Here is an 18,546-nt window from a genome sequence, read left to right as displayed (position 1 = left end):
TCAAATTATCTGCCCCTTATGGGGTTCCTTTCATCTCTGATTATGACACAAAGATAGTCTATGAGACTTGAGCCACAGACCTCTAGTCATTTTGCAGCCCTTAAATCAGCATACTTGCAAGAGAGTATAGCTCAAATACATAAATCCCACAAATAATACATAAATTAAAGTGTAACTATATAGTTTTTTTTTCTTGTTTTTCTGCAAAAAGACCTGTCATTTCCATTATCATCTGGTGCCATGACAATCTGTTATCTTGGCAATCACTCAAGCACCTTTTGGCAGTAAAGAATTTCCTACCAAAGCACACCATAAGATCCATGGTATCCAAAGATAAAAAAGCCTAAAAAGTGATTTTCTCTGGATGGCAAAAAACAAGTCGGAGTACATATTCATTATCAAAACAGTTAAATGGAGGAATCCAATTTTAAACAGACTGACATGATTTTTGACAAAGTATTTCTTTTTCAAATAACTATCTACAGTTGCTTTTTCTACAAACAAGAAAATTACATCCTTTACCCTATCAAAGAGACAACCCACACAGAGATTTGACATGTCAATAAAAGCTTGTCAGTATTAGTAATTACTATGATCTAAGATGCCTCTGCTTTATTATCCATCTTGCAGCAGCTCTGGGTAATTTAAAACCTACTTTAAAGTTTTAGCATTTAGAAGGAGCAAACAGAGTGGGCGAAAGGGAAAACAAGGTTGATGAGAGACAGAAAGATAATCTAGGTGAAGGCAATTAGCTGTTTGACTGTACCCTTGTTAGAAGGTTGGACCATGTCCAGTTTGGATTGCTTTACTGGCTGCAACGTGAGGAGAGCTCCCATATCACAGCCTTGTATTCACTGAAGGGTGCATTAGGGTGTAGTGTTGGCAGCAATATGGCTTTTACATTTAGCAATCTGGACTTAGACACAATGGAAGGACTCCAGAGGCATGCTGACAGAGGGGAGCATCCCATCACTTGTCAGCATTGTCAGGGGGTAATTCCTTATCATCCCAAGTCTATTGGGCGCTATTCATGCCTTTCATCATTTCCATTGGCTTTTCTTTGTGGCTCACATCAGAGAGTGATGGGAGGTCTAGAGGGGATATGTGTATATAAATATGTTGAAAATTGGTTCAGTATGGATTCCTTTGCCCATGCAGACCTCTTTGTTGGACACAGACAGAAGTGGCTTTTATGTATCTGCCAGCAGGGCCACAGCTCTTTCCATCAATGGTATGCCATTCAGGAGATAACCATCAGCTGGCGGCCCACTCCACTGACACCACCACTTCCTCCAGCAGTCAGCAGATTACATTTTAGAAGTTGACAGCTTGTTATCACCTTGGATAGTAGGAGGGCTTAATCTTTTGTTCTTTTCTGACTGAGGGAGGGCTGAGGAATCAGCAGCACAGGCCACTGATTCGAGTAACTTCATTCCTTGTGCCCTCTGCAATGACACACATGGTGAATGGGCCACTCTTTTCATCTTCCTCTAAGAGTGTCCATACTTTGTAGAGGGATTACAGTGATGGAAGTCTTAGCCTTCCACAATGATATCCATTCAATGTGTCTCACTGGCTGACAGGGGATGGGTTAAAGTCTGATTTGATAATGAGGACAGCGGATTCAGTCTGCGGGGATGGATTGCTGCTCCTGAAGCAAGGATTATCCTTCAGGAACAATCATATGGAATCCCTTTCAGAACAATAACCATGACTCTAAGAGAGGAGGAGAATGGTATGGTTGTTGTACAATAATAGTCCATACATCTGAACTGAGAGAGAAAGGCTTTAAAAATCTTTTCTTTTTCTACAAAACTTTAGTGCACAAAAACTAACTTGCCAAAAGAGGTTTGAGAACAGATGTTATCTGGAACAAGTCAAATGTCATTGGTAAATGGTAAAATGGTAAATGGACTGAACTGGTAAATGGTGCCACCAGAGAAAATGTTTAATTGGGTAGGCTAATGAATTTCAAACTTTAAATTCTTAATTACTATATTCAGAAGTACAGTAAACCTTATTTAAATGTCACAAATATTGTACTTCAAAATAAAAAAAAATTATATGCACCAATTTACCTCTAGAATAAAAAAAATTACTATGATAAATAAATATTCTTACTTCATTGTCGAAACATTTGTCTTCAACACTAAAAGATTTACATGTAAGGTAGCTATCACAATTAAGCAAAACATTATGACCTTATAGACAGCTAGATAGATGGATAAGATAACAATCTCAAAAACCCTGACATTTCAAACACGAAGTCCACAAATCACTGAGGCTGTTCATTGCTAAATGGTAAATGGACTGAACTTAGAGTCACATTCACCCATTCACACTCACATTTATACACCGATCGGTAGGCAATTTGGGGTCAAGTGCCTTGCCCAGGGGAACATCAACACGTGGCAGGAGGAAGCTGGAATTGAACCTACAATCTTCCGATCGTAAGATGACTACTTTACCCACACAGCCACAGTCTCCGATAGTCACTATCTGACTTGTTTTTCTAGCACATCTAATATATTTTAAATACAATTAGTGTCTGGGGGCCATGAGACGATGTCAACAACTCATAGTTATCCTCCACAAACAATTCCTTAAACTTTTTTGTCTGCGTGAAATTTTACGAAGAGGACATATTGCCATGTTCTTCCACGCAGAACTGTTCATTTAGTTACAATTTTCAGAGGTGCGTGGAGCAGAATATTTGGTCTGTGCAGATTCTACGCAGAGTGGCGTGGTTTCAAAATGACGGCAACTTGTCAATCGTACATCAAACTTAACTGTATCTCAATTTATAATGATGTGAAAAACTTTGGATATATGCCTTCACAAAATAGGGCAGCAAATAAACAGCTTTTGTTGTTTACGAATCAGTCTTACAATTGTTTAAGATCGTGTTGATTGGTGTGGGTGAACTTCCTATTCCGCCCAAAAGCCTGAACAACACTGCACTTCTTTTGACATCCAGGCACAATCTGATGAAGACAGAGTGGCTGGAAGGGAACTCCACACACCTCAACACTTCTTAACTTCTAGTCAGTTATCATCTAATGTATTGGAGTTAATAAGAGAAGTTTTAGAAATGTGAGAGCAATAAACATTGGGTTTTGGCATAAATCTGATCCATTTACAAATTAAAGCCAGAGAAAACTACAGGACCAATTATTTTATTGTTCTACAACCACAGAAAACTGAAAAAATTTAAAGATGTTAAAGCCTAAAAATGCAATATTATATTAGAGTGTTTAACGGACACTATGATTATATTATATGATATAATTATGTAACCCTATATGCATTCTTGTAAAACCTTCCTTCACTGGCAGTATAATGACTTCAGCAACCTTGAACAATGGCATTTATTATCACTCCTTTGCTTTTTAGGCTGCAAGATATTTCCTTGGTGAGAGCAGTGGTTATATAACCTCTTACACTCCTCCCACTCTCTCTTTGTGTCTCCTCCAGTTTGTAGTATTCCCACACCACTTGAAGATGTCTGCAATGCTAAAACTTTCAGCACTTTTTTTCCTGAAATTAGTTTTTTGATCTGTTAGCAGCTTTAAACACAAGATTTCTGACTGAAACATTATGTTTGATATTAACAGACTCACACGGGTGCTGTGATAACATTAGAAAAATCACAAAGCTTATGCAACCCACCACTGCTGTCTGATGAAATCAGCTCTTCCGTCAAAGTTTTGCTATGCAGACAAGCATACGGATAAATGATATCTCTATCAACTTTCAGGAAAGCTCTCAGGCTGGTAAAAATGATTGATTTGCTTCTTTACTCTGTACACTACAGTAAAATGGTGTGCCAATTTAAAATAATTTCAGCAAACTTCTAACTTTCCTCAAATGCTAGCTTTGATAGTGGTGGTTGAAAGTATATTTTTTAACCTCCTTCAAACAAATGTGTTGTTTATGTGTCACTGCCACCACAAAAAACATCACCAGGATGCATTGGAAAGGAAAACCTAATTCAGCAGACTATGGCACTTCTGCCAGAAGAGGGAGCTACAATGAGAAGGAGATAAGAGGAGCGTATGATATGAGGTTAAAAGAATTGCAGAAACGTTGCATTACTAGGTCTTGTTTGATAAATGCCAGCTGCAGATAAAACATATTGAACCATTTAGTGTTTCAAAAAAGGCATAGCAGGTTTATTTTCTGTTTTCTGTGTAGGTGATTGTTCAAAAGGGAGACAAAGAGTGCTAGCTTGCTTACAGTGCAAGTCAAGCTGAAACAAATTACTTTAGCTATCTATTGTAGAGTTTAGAGAGAAAAAAAAATCACTTTTGTGAAGTTATGCTCTCCTTTTGAATTTCTCAGGGGTGTTTTATGTCTTCTCTATTGGACATAAATATTTTTCACATGGAGGTCAGATTTAAAAGAATGAATTCAAGCTGTGTCAATGAAGATCAGTCATTGAGTTCTGCTTCAGTGTCATATGTGAACTAAAGATTTTGCTTTGCCCTATTTGTAAGGCAGATCCCTGCTTCCATCTTATATAAACCTACTTAGGTCACAGAGAGTCCACCAGTCATACAAAATGCCTTAGCTGGCAATGGAAAAGAATGAGATCACCACAAGGTGATATTTGCGATCACTGCATACAAAGAGTTTTTTTTTTTTTTTTAATCAATCTCACTGTTGGATCCACCTTGTGTCTGGACTCATTAAGTTCTATTTCCTTTGGAGTTTAGAAAGCTTCCCAGCATGGTATTTTGGAAAAGGGCAACCTGAAAGTCCCAGCACCACCAGCAGGATGGGTAAGCCATGCGCTGCTGCTCAGGTGGGGGAAGGGGGGCTCTGCATCTCCAGCGCTGACCGTATTATGAAATATCATAGGATATGTTTTTCTTTCTAACTTAAAGTTTCTTTTGTTTTCCCCCACATCTTTTCTCTTCCTCCAAAGTATTATTTGGGTTATCTCAGACTTTCTGGATTTACATTTTGATTTTATTTTAACAGTATGATTGTAAATGTAAATTGTTGATTCAGCTGTGCAATCATTCTGAAAATCTTACTCCGAGGGAAAAATTCTGATTTTTTTTTTTGAAAGCTTTTTGAGCTTCTCCCTACTATTGTTGGGGTTTTTTTTCCTCCTGACCTTAGCCAGACTTGGAATGTGGAAAATAAAATCTGTTTCAGAATCTGTTGGCAGGATCAGATGGCAGGGTAAACAGATTAGGTTGCAGGGCTCCCATGGCACAACCCCCAGCATTAATGTTAATGGAAAACCACACAACCTTTCTGTTGCCTCTGAGCTGCTCCATTTTATATCCAATTGGCATGACCTAGGTCTGGAGGAAGCTCAGGAGACAGTGATGCAGACACCTGATAACAATGAATTCTTTTTTTTCCCCCCTTTTTCAGTGCAACCATGGTGTCAATAGAAAATGTTTCCCTGCCACCTTCGGTGAACATGGAAAAAAACTTACTGTGTGATGGTAGTTTGTTGTAATTGGGACTGGGTTACACTACAAATACAAAATGCCATATATATGATCCCAACAATTACAGCAAAGCTCTGCTTACTGGCTTTTTTTGTGCCAGCGGGTTTAGAATTGCATTTAAAGTTTTACAAAATAATGTAATTGGATTTCTTTAACCAGGTATCATTTCCTGCAGCTTTTCAGTCTTTGTGCTCTGGGAGAACCACAACAACCTGTGCCAGAGCAACAAAAGCAACCTTTGTTAGTGAAGCGTTACCCACACAATGAAAGGAGAAAAAAAACCCAGGTAAAATAAAACCGACAGAGATCCACTAACACTGGTGGACTTTCTTTTGAGTGAAGTGGTGACCTGTTGCAGCGGAGGCCATCACCACAGTCTAATTACATTAAGAGACAGCTTAATTGGAAGATGCAAACAGAAAAGGCTTAAGGGATTACGGGACCTCTGACAGAGAGATCAAATTTTTCCTTCATGCATAAAACCCAGTTCCTTGCACAGTTGATGTGGGCAGAGGTTAGTGGGGAGATAGCAGAGGGCATTCTGATAGGGTTTATGCCTGTTTTTGTCTGTAAAGGCCCAGTGTAGCGATAAATGCAAATATATTAATAGATAAAATCCAAATAAAATAGAATAAAGTTTGTGCTTGTAATATGGCAAACGAAAATGCTCAAGGGGTATGAAAACTTTTTCCAAGTCACTGAATGAGTTTAATGTAATGAACATCAATGATCTGTCAGATCCCTCTAAAAAACAAAACATGAACCACATTCATGCTTTTGATTCTCTCCGATTATGAGAATATGAATTTCACATTTCTGCTGAGTGGAAAGTGACACATAAATCTGATGCTACATTATTATATGTCTTCAGCATATAATAAAATGTTGATGTAACATTAGTCTGGTGATGCAGTCTCCATTTCAAAGAGACCTGACCCATTTAAGTTCTCTTTGCAATTTATTGAAGGTCTGCCATAATGGAGTTTAAATGCATGGAAAACATCATTTATAAATCCTGTATGTATAATTAATTTAGCTCTGTATTCTGCTTTACAATATTCATTTAGTCAACTGAAGGTTTAAGTAGCCTTAGGCTTTATGAGCAACCCACCCTTTAGATACAAAAGGCATCAGGCATGTGGTGCAACACAAAATGAAAAGAATTATTGAAGACAACATCTCACCAGAAGGCTGTTTTAGACATTGGCTCTAGCTATTAGGTCAAAGAGAAAAATAGGCTAGAGCAAGTTTTAGATGTGTCACATGTTGAGATATCATAAAAACATGTTACATTTTTATCGGGCCTATGAAGTTTCTCTAAATACTGTTTAACAGTCAAGCAGTCAAACACTTCTTCTCAATGTTATTGCAGATTTTGCTACTATGATTTTCAAAATACAAATTTTAGTGTGAGACAAGGAAAAGGGATTGTGTGTAATAAATCCTACATTTCCTGTATAAACCTGAAGGTATTTCAGAAGCTGATTTGGCTGTCACTTTTGAGTGAATACAAGCAACAATTTTTGGTTTCATAAGAGAAAATCAAAAGGAAATCTCCAAATAAACTTATTGACATGATTCCGGTTGTGCCTCCTGCTTTTGTTTACGTTCTCCACTACTACATCCTTTGACATATCCAGAAGTACAAATAAACAATTTGATGTTTTATTTTGTTATTATAACACAACAAGCTGAGTGAAAAAGAAGCAGATAAAAATTCTGCTGTTGTTTCCTGAAATGCGTCAGTACTATTCACTTCTGAACAGTTCTGCATGTTAATAATACTATATATGGAAAACATATGTGCACAAAGCAGATCTCTAATTATAGTAGTAACCACACTACTACTATAGTGTGGTAACCACACTATAGTAGTAGTGGTAACTACTATAATGTGGTACTATAGTGTGTGGTTACCACACTATAGTACCACACATATATATATATATATACTGCTCAAAAAAATAAAGGGAACACTTCAGTGTTCACTTAAATGTTAAAGTGAACAACACTTTAACATTTAAGTTAAGTGCAAGGGATATATATATATATATATATATATATATATATATATATATATATATATATATATATATATATATATCCTTGTTCTATTTTTAGCTATTAAGGGTTATGGCAAACAAATTATGTTCTTATGTTCTTTAGTCTTCATAATTGTATGTCTTCCTAACATCATGCAGACCTATTTTAATAATCTAATTTAATAATCTGTAAATGTGACATTTAAAAAATATCTAAACAATGTTCTCAAATAATACTAAGAAGGCTGTCTGCAGTTTTAGATTACAGTATTGTAAACATGAATAAATAGAACATTTCCAATGACTCTATGTCATCAGCAATGGTGTATTTTGAGCCAACATTCAGCTAGATTGAATAATCTGGAAATGAGTCATTCTAGCAGCATTGTTTGTTTCTGGATAATATTTATCAATGGATTACTAGAGTATTTACAAAGTGAGTCAAATCTTAGTGGTTTCTGTTTTATTGATACTGGCACTGATTGCACCTTCTGTGCTGTACATCATCTTCTACTGTCAAATTGGCTTTCTGACAGCATGTCACTGGTGATACAGATAATACACCTCAAAGGTGTGTTGGAAGCAAGTGCTGTGGATGAGCCGTTAGATATAATTCAAGTAAATTTAAAGTAAATATATGCAGAAAGAATTTTCTTTCTACTAAGCGCACGTTTTCTTCTCTCCTCCTTTTGTGAACAGTTCTGTGCTGGGCCACGTGAGATGACAAACATACCGAGCTTCTACTCCCTAAAGCAGCTGGTCATCATTCCCAAAGCCATATGCAAAAAAGAAAAAAAAAAAAAACCCAGTGGTGCAAATTTATCCAAACCGCTCTGTGAGAAAGTGGCTGCTGTTCCCACAATTGTCCTCAAACAATTATTGAACAAAGAACAGGGCTCGTGGCTTTTAAAGAGCAGTTTTTCCAACTACAATAATACAGGCCATCTAATGCAAGGGATACAAGACTCTCAGAAACAAACCAAATAAAGAGCTAGAGAAAGAACGGAAGGCAGATAAAAGCTGACACCCAATGTATTAAGACTCAGCTCTATTAGATATGAGCTTCTGCAAGGGTGAAGCCCCACAGCTTAAGGCAAGATACTGCTTGCTCATTGTGCTTCAGAGAGTGAGGCTGTGAAGGCAGTGTTGCCAATGCCTTCTTTATACAGCACACAGTCCCTCATGCATGATTTAGGAAAGTGAAACTCTTACTTTAATATTAAAGTAGGAGTGAAGTAGTAGAAACAAAAGGATGTGCTTAGCCAGCAAATCTCATTAAAAACTGATAATATACCTTTGAAAAAAATTAGCTAGCAGTCAAATGACAAAAAATAAGTAATTTGCGTCCAAAGAATAATTTCACAGCCTTTTTTTCGCGATTTAATCATAATTACTTTAGATTTAAGTTTAATGTAGGTTTTGTCTGCACAGTGGTACAGCTGATAGCGCTGCCTTTTAGCCTTTCGCTAAGAAGGTCCTGGGTTAGAGTCCAAGCATTAGCGCTGCATGTGCAGGGGGTACTCTGGCTGCATACGTCCAAAAATCATGAATTTTAGTTTAACTGGTGTGTCTTAGGTATGCATACTGTGCATGGTTGTGTGGCAAGTCTTTTTTAAAGGGTTGACCCCTTTCCAGGAATATACTTATCTTGTGATTAGATATAATCTTTTTGAGCAGGTTATGAATAAAATGCTACTACTACTTAAATAGTTTAGATCATTTCATAATAATCACCTCCAGTTTTTCAGCTCATCATTTCAGCTTCCTGCGTCCACTTTGGTTTTATGCAAGAAATTACATTTTTATATTTTTGCAGATATATTGCAGATACTCAGTGGGTCTTCAGTGTATTAGGATGGGTCTTCAGTATATTAGGATGAACTTGGCTTGGTGTTTCCAGTATCAAGCATCTGTGCCTCAGTCTTTCATGAGTTCAGAGAGTGAATCTCTGAATCCCAATGCAACACAGAGCTTTGCTTTGAATTTTCCTCCACCAATGTTTTACTCATGCCTGCATTACAGTAGTACTGAGTTACTGCTTGACATACTTCAATCTGTTATTTGGGCTGTAAATTAAATACAGGTTAGTTTTAGCCTAACCTGTAGCATAGGATTCAGTGACTTAAAAGGCTCAACAAGCTGATAAACAAGTCTGGTTATGTTTTGGGACTGCTGATAAAGAAGGCTGCTTATGTTTTGGGATTGCTCCGGAACCTATGAAGATAATTGTGCAAAGAAGAATTCTTTATAAAATGAAGAAAATTATGGACAACCCTAAACAGTCCCTTCATCCGGCTGTCATGAAAAATATACTATCTTCATTTAGAAGTTTCTTCAAAACCTCTAACTGTAATGTAGACAGTTACAGGAGACCCTTCCTGCCCCCAGCCATCACCATCTATAACAACTCTTGCACACTGCTTGTGACACATATAATGAGTTACAACAATGTTTAATTTCCCTTTGGGATTAATAAAGTATTTTTGAGCTGAATTGAATTAGTTTTCTGCCTTTACTTTGAGTTTGCTGGTAAAATTGGGGGTTTGCCTGGGATGAGAGATTGGGATGATTCTGTTTTAAACAGAAGAAAATGCTTATTGTCAATCAATAAGTGTTTCAGTGATCTAATTTTAGATTTAGGTAGTTAAAATCCCTCAAATACTTTATTTAACTTAGTAGTAAGTCCTTGGATCCAGATCTGAACTTTGGTTTGCATCTGCAGAGCTCTAATCCACACTTCCATATTAATGAGTCATTTTCCATCACTTCAATTCTGACCAAAATTATAAACTGAAGCTTACCTTCCTGATGTTTTATTATTCAAACAGCACAGAGAAAACAAAATGCATATCTACTTGATCTAATAATGGTATGTTTCCTCCAACCAACTATTTGTTATTATATCAAAGTTGTCACCTCTTTTAGTTTCTTACATAATAGTAATTTGTCTTGCAGGGTGCCTGGTGTGTGTTTTGGGGTTTTTACTATGTTTGTGTTCTTGTAATAGATCCACTTTTGGGTTGGGGGGGGAGGCAAAATTGGACCTGAAAGCTTGCGCTGATCGAGTGAATATTAAAGGGTTGGGGAGATTGCACTCTGGATAAGTGGCTCTTGTTGCCGTGGAGTGTGACACTGCTCCTCTTTGTAATGATTCACAGTGCTCTTGACACATGATATTGTAGATATTCAGAGGATTGCTGGTTTTCTGCTGGTGAGGATTTTATCTCCAGGAAAAACAGTTTGATGTCTGTCAGCTGTTCCTTTACAACATTTAAATTCAGTAAAGCTCGCAGATTCCATAATTGAATCTAATTTCTGTGTAATTTTAGGTAAAAGGGATTGTTTTTCATAAAGGGTTTAAGTATTAAAGTAGACACGAGAGAAGAGGCACAGAAATAATGCTTTATTTCATTTAGTTGAAAGTGTTGTTGCAAAGCCAAAGATGTGCATAAGCTCATAGCGGATCTTTTTTCTAAGACATGAACCAGCTTAGTTTTACACATCCATTATGGCTGCTTAAAGCCCCAATCTCTTTAGTGCTAGGAGTCAAACAGGGTCAGGCCGTGTCACAATTTTAGGATGAAGTTTTCCCCATTTAGAAATTAAATCTGGAAATAACTTTAAATAGAAAAAGACACATTTCATGTGAGACAGTTTTTATAAATCTTCCTAACATCCCTGATGTCCAGAATTAAGTCAGCTAATGCGGTGATTAATGTCATTATTCTTCCCACATTCGTTCTGATTAAACAGTTTTATTTTAAGTACATATATTTTCTCAAACCTGCTACCCAAACTTGTGATGCCTTTAGAAAAAAAAGTTTCATATATTTTGAGTTAGTTTTCTATGTTTTATAAACTCAAGTAAAATCACTGGCACATGTTGTATCTATAAAAAAAAAGTCTATGATGTTTTTAAAATATTTACAGGGTAACCTTTTGGATCCTAATGCTGTTAGTGTTCACTACACTTCTTATTCAGATATAATTTGACAGTATAAGCCTTGTTGAAGCTGTATTTCGACTCACTCTATTTACTCCCAAAATTGTTAGCTGATCTTGTGAAGGTATTTGAATCTAAAGGTTAAACATGATAGATTTGTTTTGTTTGCAAGCCAACACCAATTACTCCTCTTTTATAATTAAAAGTTAATACAAAACATGAACTGTGCAGAAGTTTAAATTGGGATTTGTCTGAAACAAAATGAGGTGAATACTTAATCTAACAAAAACAAAACTCCACCTATAGTACAGGGTCTATCAAAAATTACGCACTACCTCGCTATCAAGGCTGCTGTGTGGGGTAGATTCATACTAAAAACAACAGCTCGGCCCTGTAACCAGAAGATTACCCTGGTTTTTTGGAAAAGGATCCAGCTGTGGAAATACACCCAAGTTCCAGAAGATTTTGCCTTCAGGTTTTGTTAATAATTTCAAACATACCAATCAATTTCTATAGCTATAAAAATCCTAAATAAAATTTTTTGTTCTAAAAATTTACAAATAGGCCTAAAACCAGTTCTGAAAGCTGTTATGCTTTTTCTTGTCTGCTTTATGCATCCTTTCCCACTAAAAAACAGGAGCACTGGACACCACGGAGATCTTTAAGATGAGCAGGATGTAAACTATCAACATGAGCCAATAAAGGATATGAGTGTTTCCGAGTTGTAAATTTGTAGGAGACAACACAACAGATTAGTTATGATGGATTATAAGGCTCTGAGATCAGAACATCCTGCCATATTTTCCTCTCTTGCACTTGAATAAGCCTTGTTGAATAGGCATTATGTGCATTTCTAAGTGTCTGCATACCCAAACCTACACACATATTAAAAGTTATGCAAGGCAACATCTGTGTAATTGAAATAAAGTATACATTTCAGGCTCAGCTTTATAAGCTTTTTTCAACAGACTAGTTTCTATTTGGAAAGTTTATCAGTTTAATCTAACTTTATTAGAAAATCGCATCCAGGTGAGGATAAGCACTCACAAGACTGATTGTGAGTATTCTTCTACAATCATTTTTATCAAACTTTAGCAAAAAAAAAAAAAAGTAGAGACTAACCAGGGCCTTGCTGTAGGAACATCTCTGACAAGATCTCTTCGTGAAGGAAGAGAAGTGCACCTCCAACGCCAAGCAGCAGGATGAACCAAAAGCCACGGGGCATTCTTCGTAGTCGTATGCAAAGGGAATCCATCTCCATCCTTAACTTCATCCACACCATAATGCAGCACAGTATGGTGCGTATATAATAGGTTCTGGGGAAATATTAAAAAAGAGAGAAATGATGACTGCTTTTAGATTGTTTTCAGTCTAATCCATCTTTATAACAATGCAAAATATAGCAGCAGGCATAGCAACACAGACTAACTTAAATCTGATAAACAGATTTTTTTCAGCTTATACAATGTTCTTGTAGTTTTTCACATTGCAAACACAAATGTTATGGTAATTTGTCGGGATTTCATTAAAACATGATCCATAATAACTGCACTGAGGATTGTAGCCTCTGAATATGAGCTCTATCACTGACCCAGCTGGTGTCCCCTTCAGTTAGGGAACATCGAGTTTTTCTTCTTCTTTTTTTTTTTCTCTAATTACTAGTGACTATATTTAGAAGAAATGAAGCAATTAATAATTGGTTAATTTATTTTCTTATTGTACATTATACAATCATACCAATTCCATGCTTTGACCCCTCTGTGCAAACCATGGCTTTGTCTAAACGATGAAAAGGAGCAGAGTTCAAGAAAATTCTACTAAGACTTCTAAGGTTGATAAGATTCAACATATTTGCTTTCAGGTGTGAAAACAACTAAATGCAACCAGGGTTTTGCAGTTCTTGATGTTAAACTTATTTGTCTGTTTTTCTGTCGTGTTGTACAAAATAAATGTCAAATCAAATTTGGAAAATGTTTTGAAATCTTTTCTAACAGTTTCACTTTTTTACATTTCAAACCCTGAAATTACATCTTCAAGATCCACAGATTTCAGTTCAGTTTATTGATTTAGAGACAGTTAAAAAGACATGTCACAAAAAAAAAAACTTTGCAAGAAAAAAACAATTTGATTCAGTCACATAGTTTCAATTAAACAATGCACTCAATGTCGTTTTTATATTCAAATTGGTTAAAAGGTTTCCTACAAGGAAACCTAGCAGAACAAACGCCAGAAACAACAGCTTAGTTTTTTTCCCGAAATGAATTTAGCTGGATCAACAGTCACGCTGCACAATACATACAGACAAATTTGAAGCTCTCAGAAAGAGTCACAGTACAATTATTTCAGAAAGTCACACTTTTTTTTGTTCTCACACGTGAAAGTGTGAGGGATTAAAGTAGTTATAGATTTCCAATTTGTAGGTAACTCTACAACCTATCCCTGCCAGCATGCCTAGGTGGGTCCCATGTGGGGAAAAGGAGGGCAGACCAGATGGGTCACATATAGGTTTGTCCGCGAGTTCCATGGTGGCCCCACATGGGTTTGCCCGTGTAGGGCCACAGCCCACATGGGCCCTACATGGTGGTGAGCCCACATGGGTTTGTCCATTTAGGGCCACAGCCCACATGGGCCCTACATGGTTGTGGGCCCACATGGGTTTGTCCATTTAGGGCCCATGTAGGGCCCACATAGGCTGTGGCCCTACATAGGCAAACCCATGGTGGGGCCACCGTGGAACCTGCAGACAAACCCATATGGGACCCACCCATATGGGTGGGTCCCATATGCTGGCAGGGATTTCACTTGCTTTTTACTGTCAACACTGCATTTCTATATGAATAATAATTTCTATATGAATAATAAGTATGAATAATGAAGTCAGTCTGTAAGAAAACTGTGAGCAAATGCACAACCAGCATTGGGTAACGAAAAAACAGCAAAAATGGATTTCTCTGTAGTCAGGCATGGCTGTCAAGAACTGAAATTGTTGAATTAAAGAAAAGAGAGAAATGTAGGGCTTTCTTTATTTAGTTTGGCTTTTCTTCTCACCATGACAACTACACAAGAGTTTCAGCTCAACCATAATGACCCAAACAAATTGGAAGTAGCTCCAACAAAGTTCAAAACAAAAACTCAACCCATCAGCGTTGCTTGAGAGCTTGTAGCTCAAGGTATTACAACACTGCACTGGTTCATTAAATCTGGGTTTACGAGACTCACCTTGAACTTTTCAAGAAATAAAACACGTCTTGATGTTAAAACTAATAAAACATGATTGCAATAGAAACCTTAAGGAACATACATTTTTTCCATATGCGCTTCCATTTGTGAAAACTATATGTTGTAGAGTGGGGGAAAAACACTATACAGTAGATAAGGTGGGAGTTGTGGGTAAGGTATAATGTGAAACATGTGGAAGTTCTATTTTGTTGCTAAGCATTTTACCACATGTGAAATGTTTTCTAATGTTTCACAAATACAAATTATATGGCGTAGCAACAAGTGTTTCACACGTAAGATTATGTATCTGGATTTAACCTGTGAAAATTGTGGGAGAAAATCGTACAGATGAAACATATTTCACATTTTTTCTCAGAACACCAAATCAAGTAGATGCCTGATCACACTGTAGAGTATAAGGTGTGTTTGTTTATGATCCTTGGGTGTTTGGGTTTTTGTGTTTTCATTTGCGTCTGGGTTTCCCCTCACTTGTTGTTGCTCATTTATGTTCCATAAGTCTTGCCATGTTCAGTCTCTCTGTGTCTGACATCGTCAGCAAGGTGTTGAAATATTAGTTCCATTTCTTTGTATATTTAGTTTTCTACTTTATTCTTCTGTAATGTTATTTGTGCATTTGGATTTATTCCTGTTAGATCCAAGTCTTCTCCTGGGGTTTGTAGTATATTTTGAGTCTTTGTTCAGCTGCTTTATGTTAATTAGTCTCCCTTCCTCAGTTTCTCTGCTTTCATTATGTCACATCTATTCCACATTTCTTCTGATAAGCTCATTTGGTTTGTCATTTTCCACCTCTGCCTCTGTATTTTTTTTTTTATTCATTCATTTCATTTAGTACAAAAAAAAACAATCTAACACATGTTTTGATATACTAAAAAAATACATCTCAATCCATATGTATTTCAAATTTTAAAACAAAATGAAATGAAAGGCAGCAGAAAGAAGAAAAAAATCTTATAATATCTGCCCCTTTTTTCTCAACTCTGAATCAAAACAAGGGGGAAAAAAATGGTTATCTTCTGCAACAACAAAAAAAACAAAAAAAAAACAAAGTCAGTCGTCTATCTCAATATAACAACGTTAATATGAGCTCGCTATGTCATACTTCTTTAAAAATCCAGTCTTTAACAATCTCTTAAACATGTACAATGATTTGGCATTTTTAACATCATTTTGTAGGTCGTTCCACAACTTGACTCCTTGAATAGAGGTACATCGTTCTTTCATACTGGTTCTGAATTTGGGTTTCTTAAAAATCTGTATCCCCTTAAGATTATAACAGCTCTCTCTCTTTGCAAAGAGTTTTTGAATGTTTGAGGGTAATATATTTCGGTGTGCCTTATACATAACTAACAAAATATTATAATCAACTAAATCATAGAATTTCAATAACCTCAATTTACAAAACAATATGTGGGATGGATATTTGCCATGTTTTCGGGTGATAACTCTTATAGCCCTTTTTTGCAAAACAAAAACAGATTTTGTACTGGTATTACATGCCTTTCCCCATAGCTCAACACAATAGACCAAGTGTGGAACAATTAGGACATTATACAACATATACATTGCATGATCATTCAGAAAATCCCTTACTTTGTAAAGCAATGCAATTGATTTGGCTATTTTTGTTCTTAAATAATTCAAATGGGATTTCCATGTTAATCCCTCATCAATAATCACACCCAAGAACTTCACCTCACTAACTCTACAAATCTCTACACCATCAACTTTAAATGGAATATTAACAGTTCTTTGTCTCCTTGTAAATAACATATAATTTGTTTTATCCAAATTTAAGGATAATTTATTAAGTTTGAACCAATTTTGTATTTGTATAAATTCTGTTTGCATTTTTTCTAACATCCATTCTATATCTTGACCTTGACAAAAAAAAGTGGTGTCATCCGCAAATAAAACACATTTGAAAAACCCTGACACAGTAACCAAGTCATTAACATATAGGATGAACAACTTTGGTCCAAGTACTGAACCCTGTGGAACTCCACATGTAATTTCACAAAATTCAGATCTAGTATCATGTACTTGTACAAACTGTTTTCTTTTTTCCAAGTAACTCGAGATCCACTGTAAAGCTGGCCCTCTAATCCCGTATTTAATAAGTTTTTTTAGTAAAATGCTATGGTCAATCGTGTCGAATGCTTTCTTTAGATCAACGTAAATACTAGCGGAATATTGTTTTTGATCAATAGCATTTGTTATTTGTTCTATCAGTTCCATAAGAGCCATTGATGTCGAGTTATTGGTTCTAAATCCATATTGACTGCTACTTAAGATTTTATTTTTGTCAATAAATGTATCTAATCTAATTACAAATAACTTCTCTAAAATTTTTGAGAACTGTGGTAACAACGATATCGGTCTGTAATTACTAAACAAACATTTTTCACCATTTTTATAAATAGGAATTACCTTTGCTATTTTCATAGTGTCTGGAAATTTTCCTGATGAAAATGACAAATTACAGATATAGGTAAATGGTTTAATTACATAAGACATGATTTCCTTCACAAAGGTCATGTCCATGTCTACCCAATCTTTTGATTTTTTACCCACAATTTTCTTTACAATACTCATTATTTCTTCCTCATCCGTTTTTCTAAGAAAGATGCTGTTTAAACAATCCCCAATTGTTTGAGTAACATCGCTATCATCTTTTAGTATCTGAACAGCAAGTGTTGTACCAACATTTACGTAATAATGATTAAATTCGTTTGCTATTTCATTACGATCATAAATTTCTGTATTGTCTTTTAAAAAGTGATTTGAAGTACCAGATTTTATTTTATGCTTTGCAAAAACACTGTTTATGACTGCCCATGTAGCTTTTGTGTCACCATTTCTTTTGGTTAATAGGTCACTATAATATTCTTTTTTATGTTTTCTTATAATCCATGTCAATTTGTTTTTGTATTTCTTATATCTGTCCTCTGCTTCTTTTGTTTTTAACATCAAAAAGGATGAATACAAATTATTCTTTTTTTTACAAGCATTTCTCAACCCTTTTGTCATCCATGGCTTGTCAACAGCATCTTTCTTAACAAAATTTGTTTTCTTGCAATGTTTTTTATACAAAACTCCCAAAATATTCATAAACTCATCATATGCTCTATTGACATCATCCACATATACACTGTTCCAATTTTGTTTGCACAAATCAGCTTTCAATTTATCCAAATTTTTTTTTGATGTATTAAACACTTTCTTTGTTGGCGCAGCTACAGTAATACTGTTCTGGTGATTTTTGTAAATGGCAAAAACTGGTAAATGGTCACTTATATCAATTGTGAAGAGTCCACTCAGCACCTCTCCATTTTTTATATTAGTAAATATATTGTCAATTATTGTGGCAGAGTGTGTCGTGATTCTTGTTGGTTTTGATATTAATGGGAAGAAACCCAAACTACACATTGTATCAACAAACATACTATTTGAATCAGTTTGGGTTCCCAAGTCTATATTGAAATCTCCACACAAGAATAATGTTTTATTTTTACTCATTTGTATGAGCTCTGTTAATTTATCAGTAAATTGTTCTATGTTAGATCCTGGTGTTCGATACACACAGCTCACCACCATATTTCTAGATTTCTCATTCAACACCTCAATAGTAATTATCTCCATAACACCATCAACAGTTATTGACATAGTGTCCATTATTTTACTCTTTATTTCAATATCAACAAGCAAAGCAACACCCCTACCTCTTTTACTACTTCTATTCACACAGTGTAATTCATATCCATTAATGTGTAAAATTTTTTTATTTTCATCATTCAACCAAGTCTCTGAAACTGCTATTATACTGAATTGTCCATTCAACAGTTTTAGAAAATCA

The 18,546-nt window shown here is 35.7% G+C and overlaps 1 protein-coding gene across 2 annotated transcripts in view; it reads right to left on the bottom strand.

The window, feature by feature from the left end:
• Nucleotides 1-18,546, bottom strand: part of chst8 (carbohydrate (N-acetylgalactosamine 4-0) sulfotransferase 8) — a 180,724-nt gene that overhangs the window by 131,351 nt on the left and 30,827 nt on the right. For both annotated transcript variants that reach the window (XM_008405530.3, XM_081605386.1), the window contains exon 2: nucleotides 12,576-12,769. In XM_008405530.3, the coding sequence (XP_008403752.2) occupies nucleotides 12,576-12,769 (194 nt within the window). The remainder of the gene's footprint in view (nucleotides 1-12,575; nucleotides 12,770-18,546) is intronic.

This window comes from Poecilia reticulata, chromosome 3 (genome assembly GCF_904066995.2).
Source record: "Poecilia reticulata chromosome 3, P_reticulata-male-v2, whole genome shotgun sequence".
Lineage (NCBI taxonomy): Eukaryota > Metazoa > Chordata > Actinopteri > Cyprinodontiformes > Poeciliidae > Poecilia > Poecilia reticulata.
Note: the sequence above shows the minus strand (reverse complement) of the source record. Positions and strands in the feature narration are given on the sequence as shown.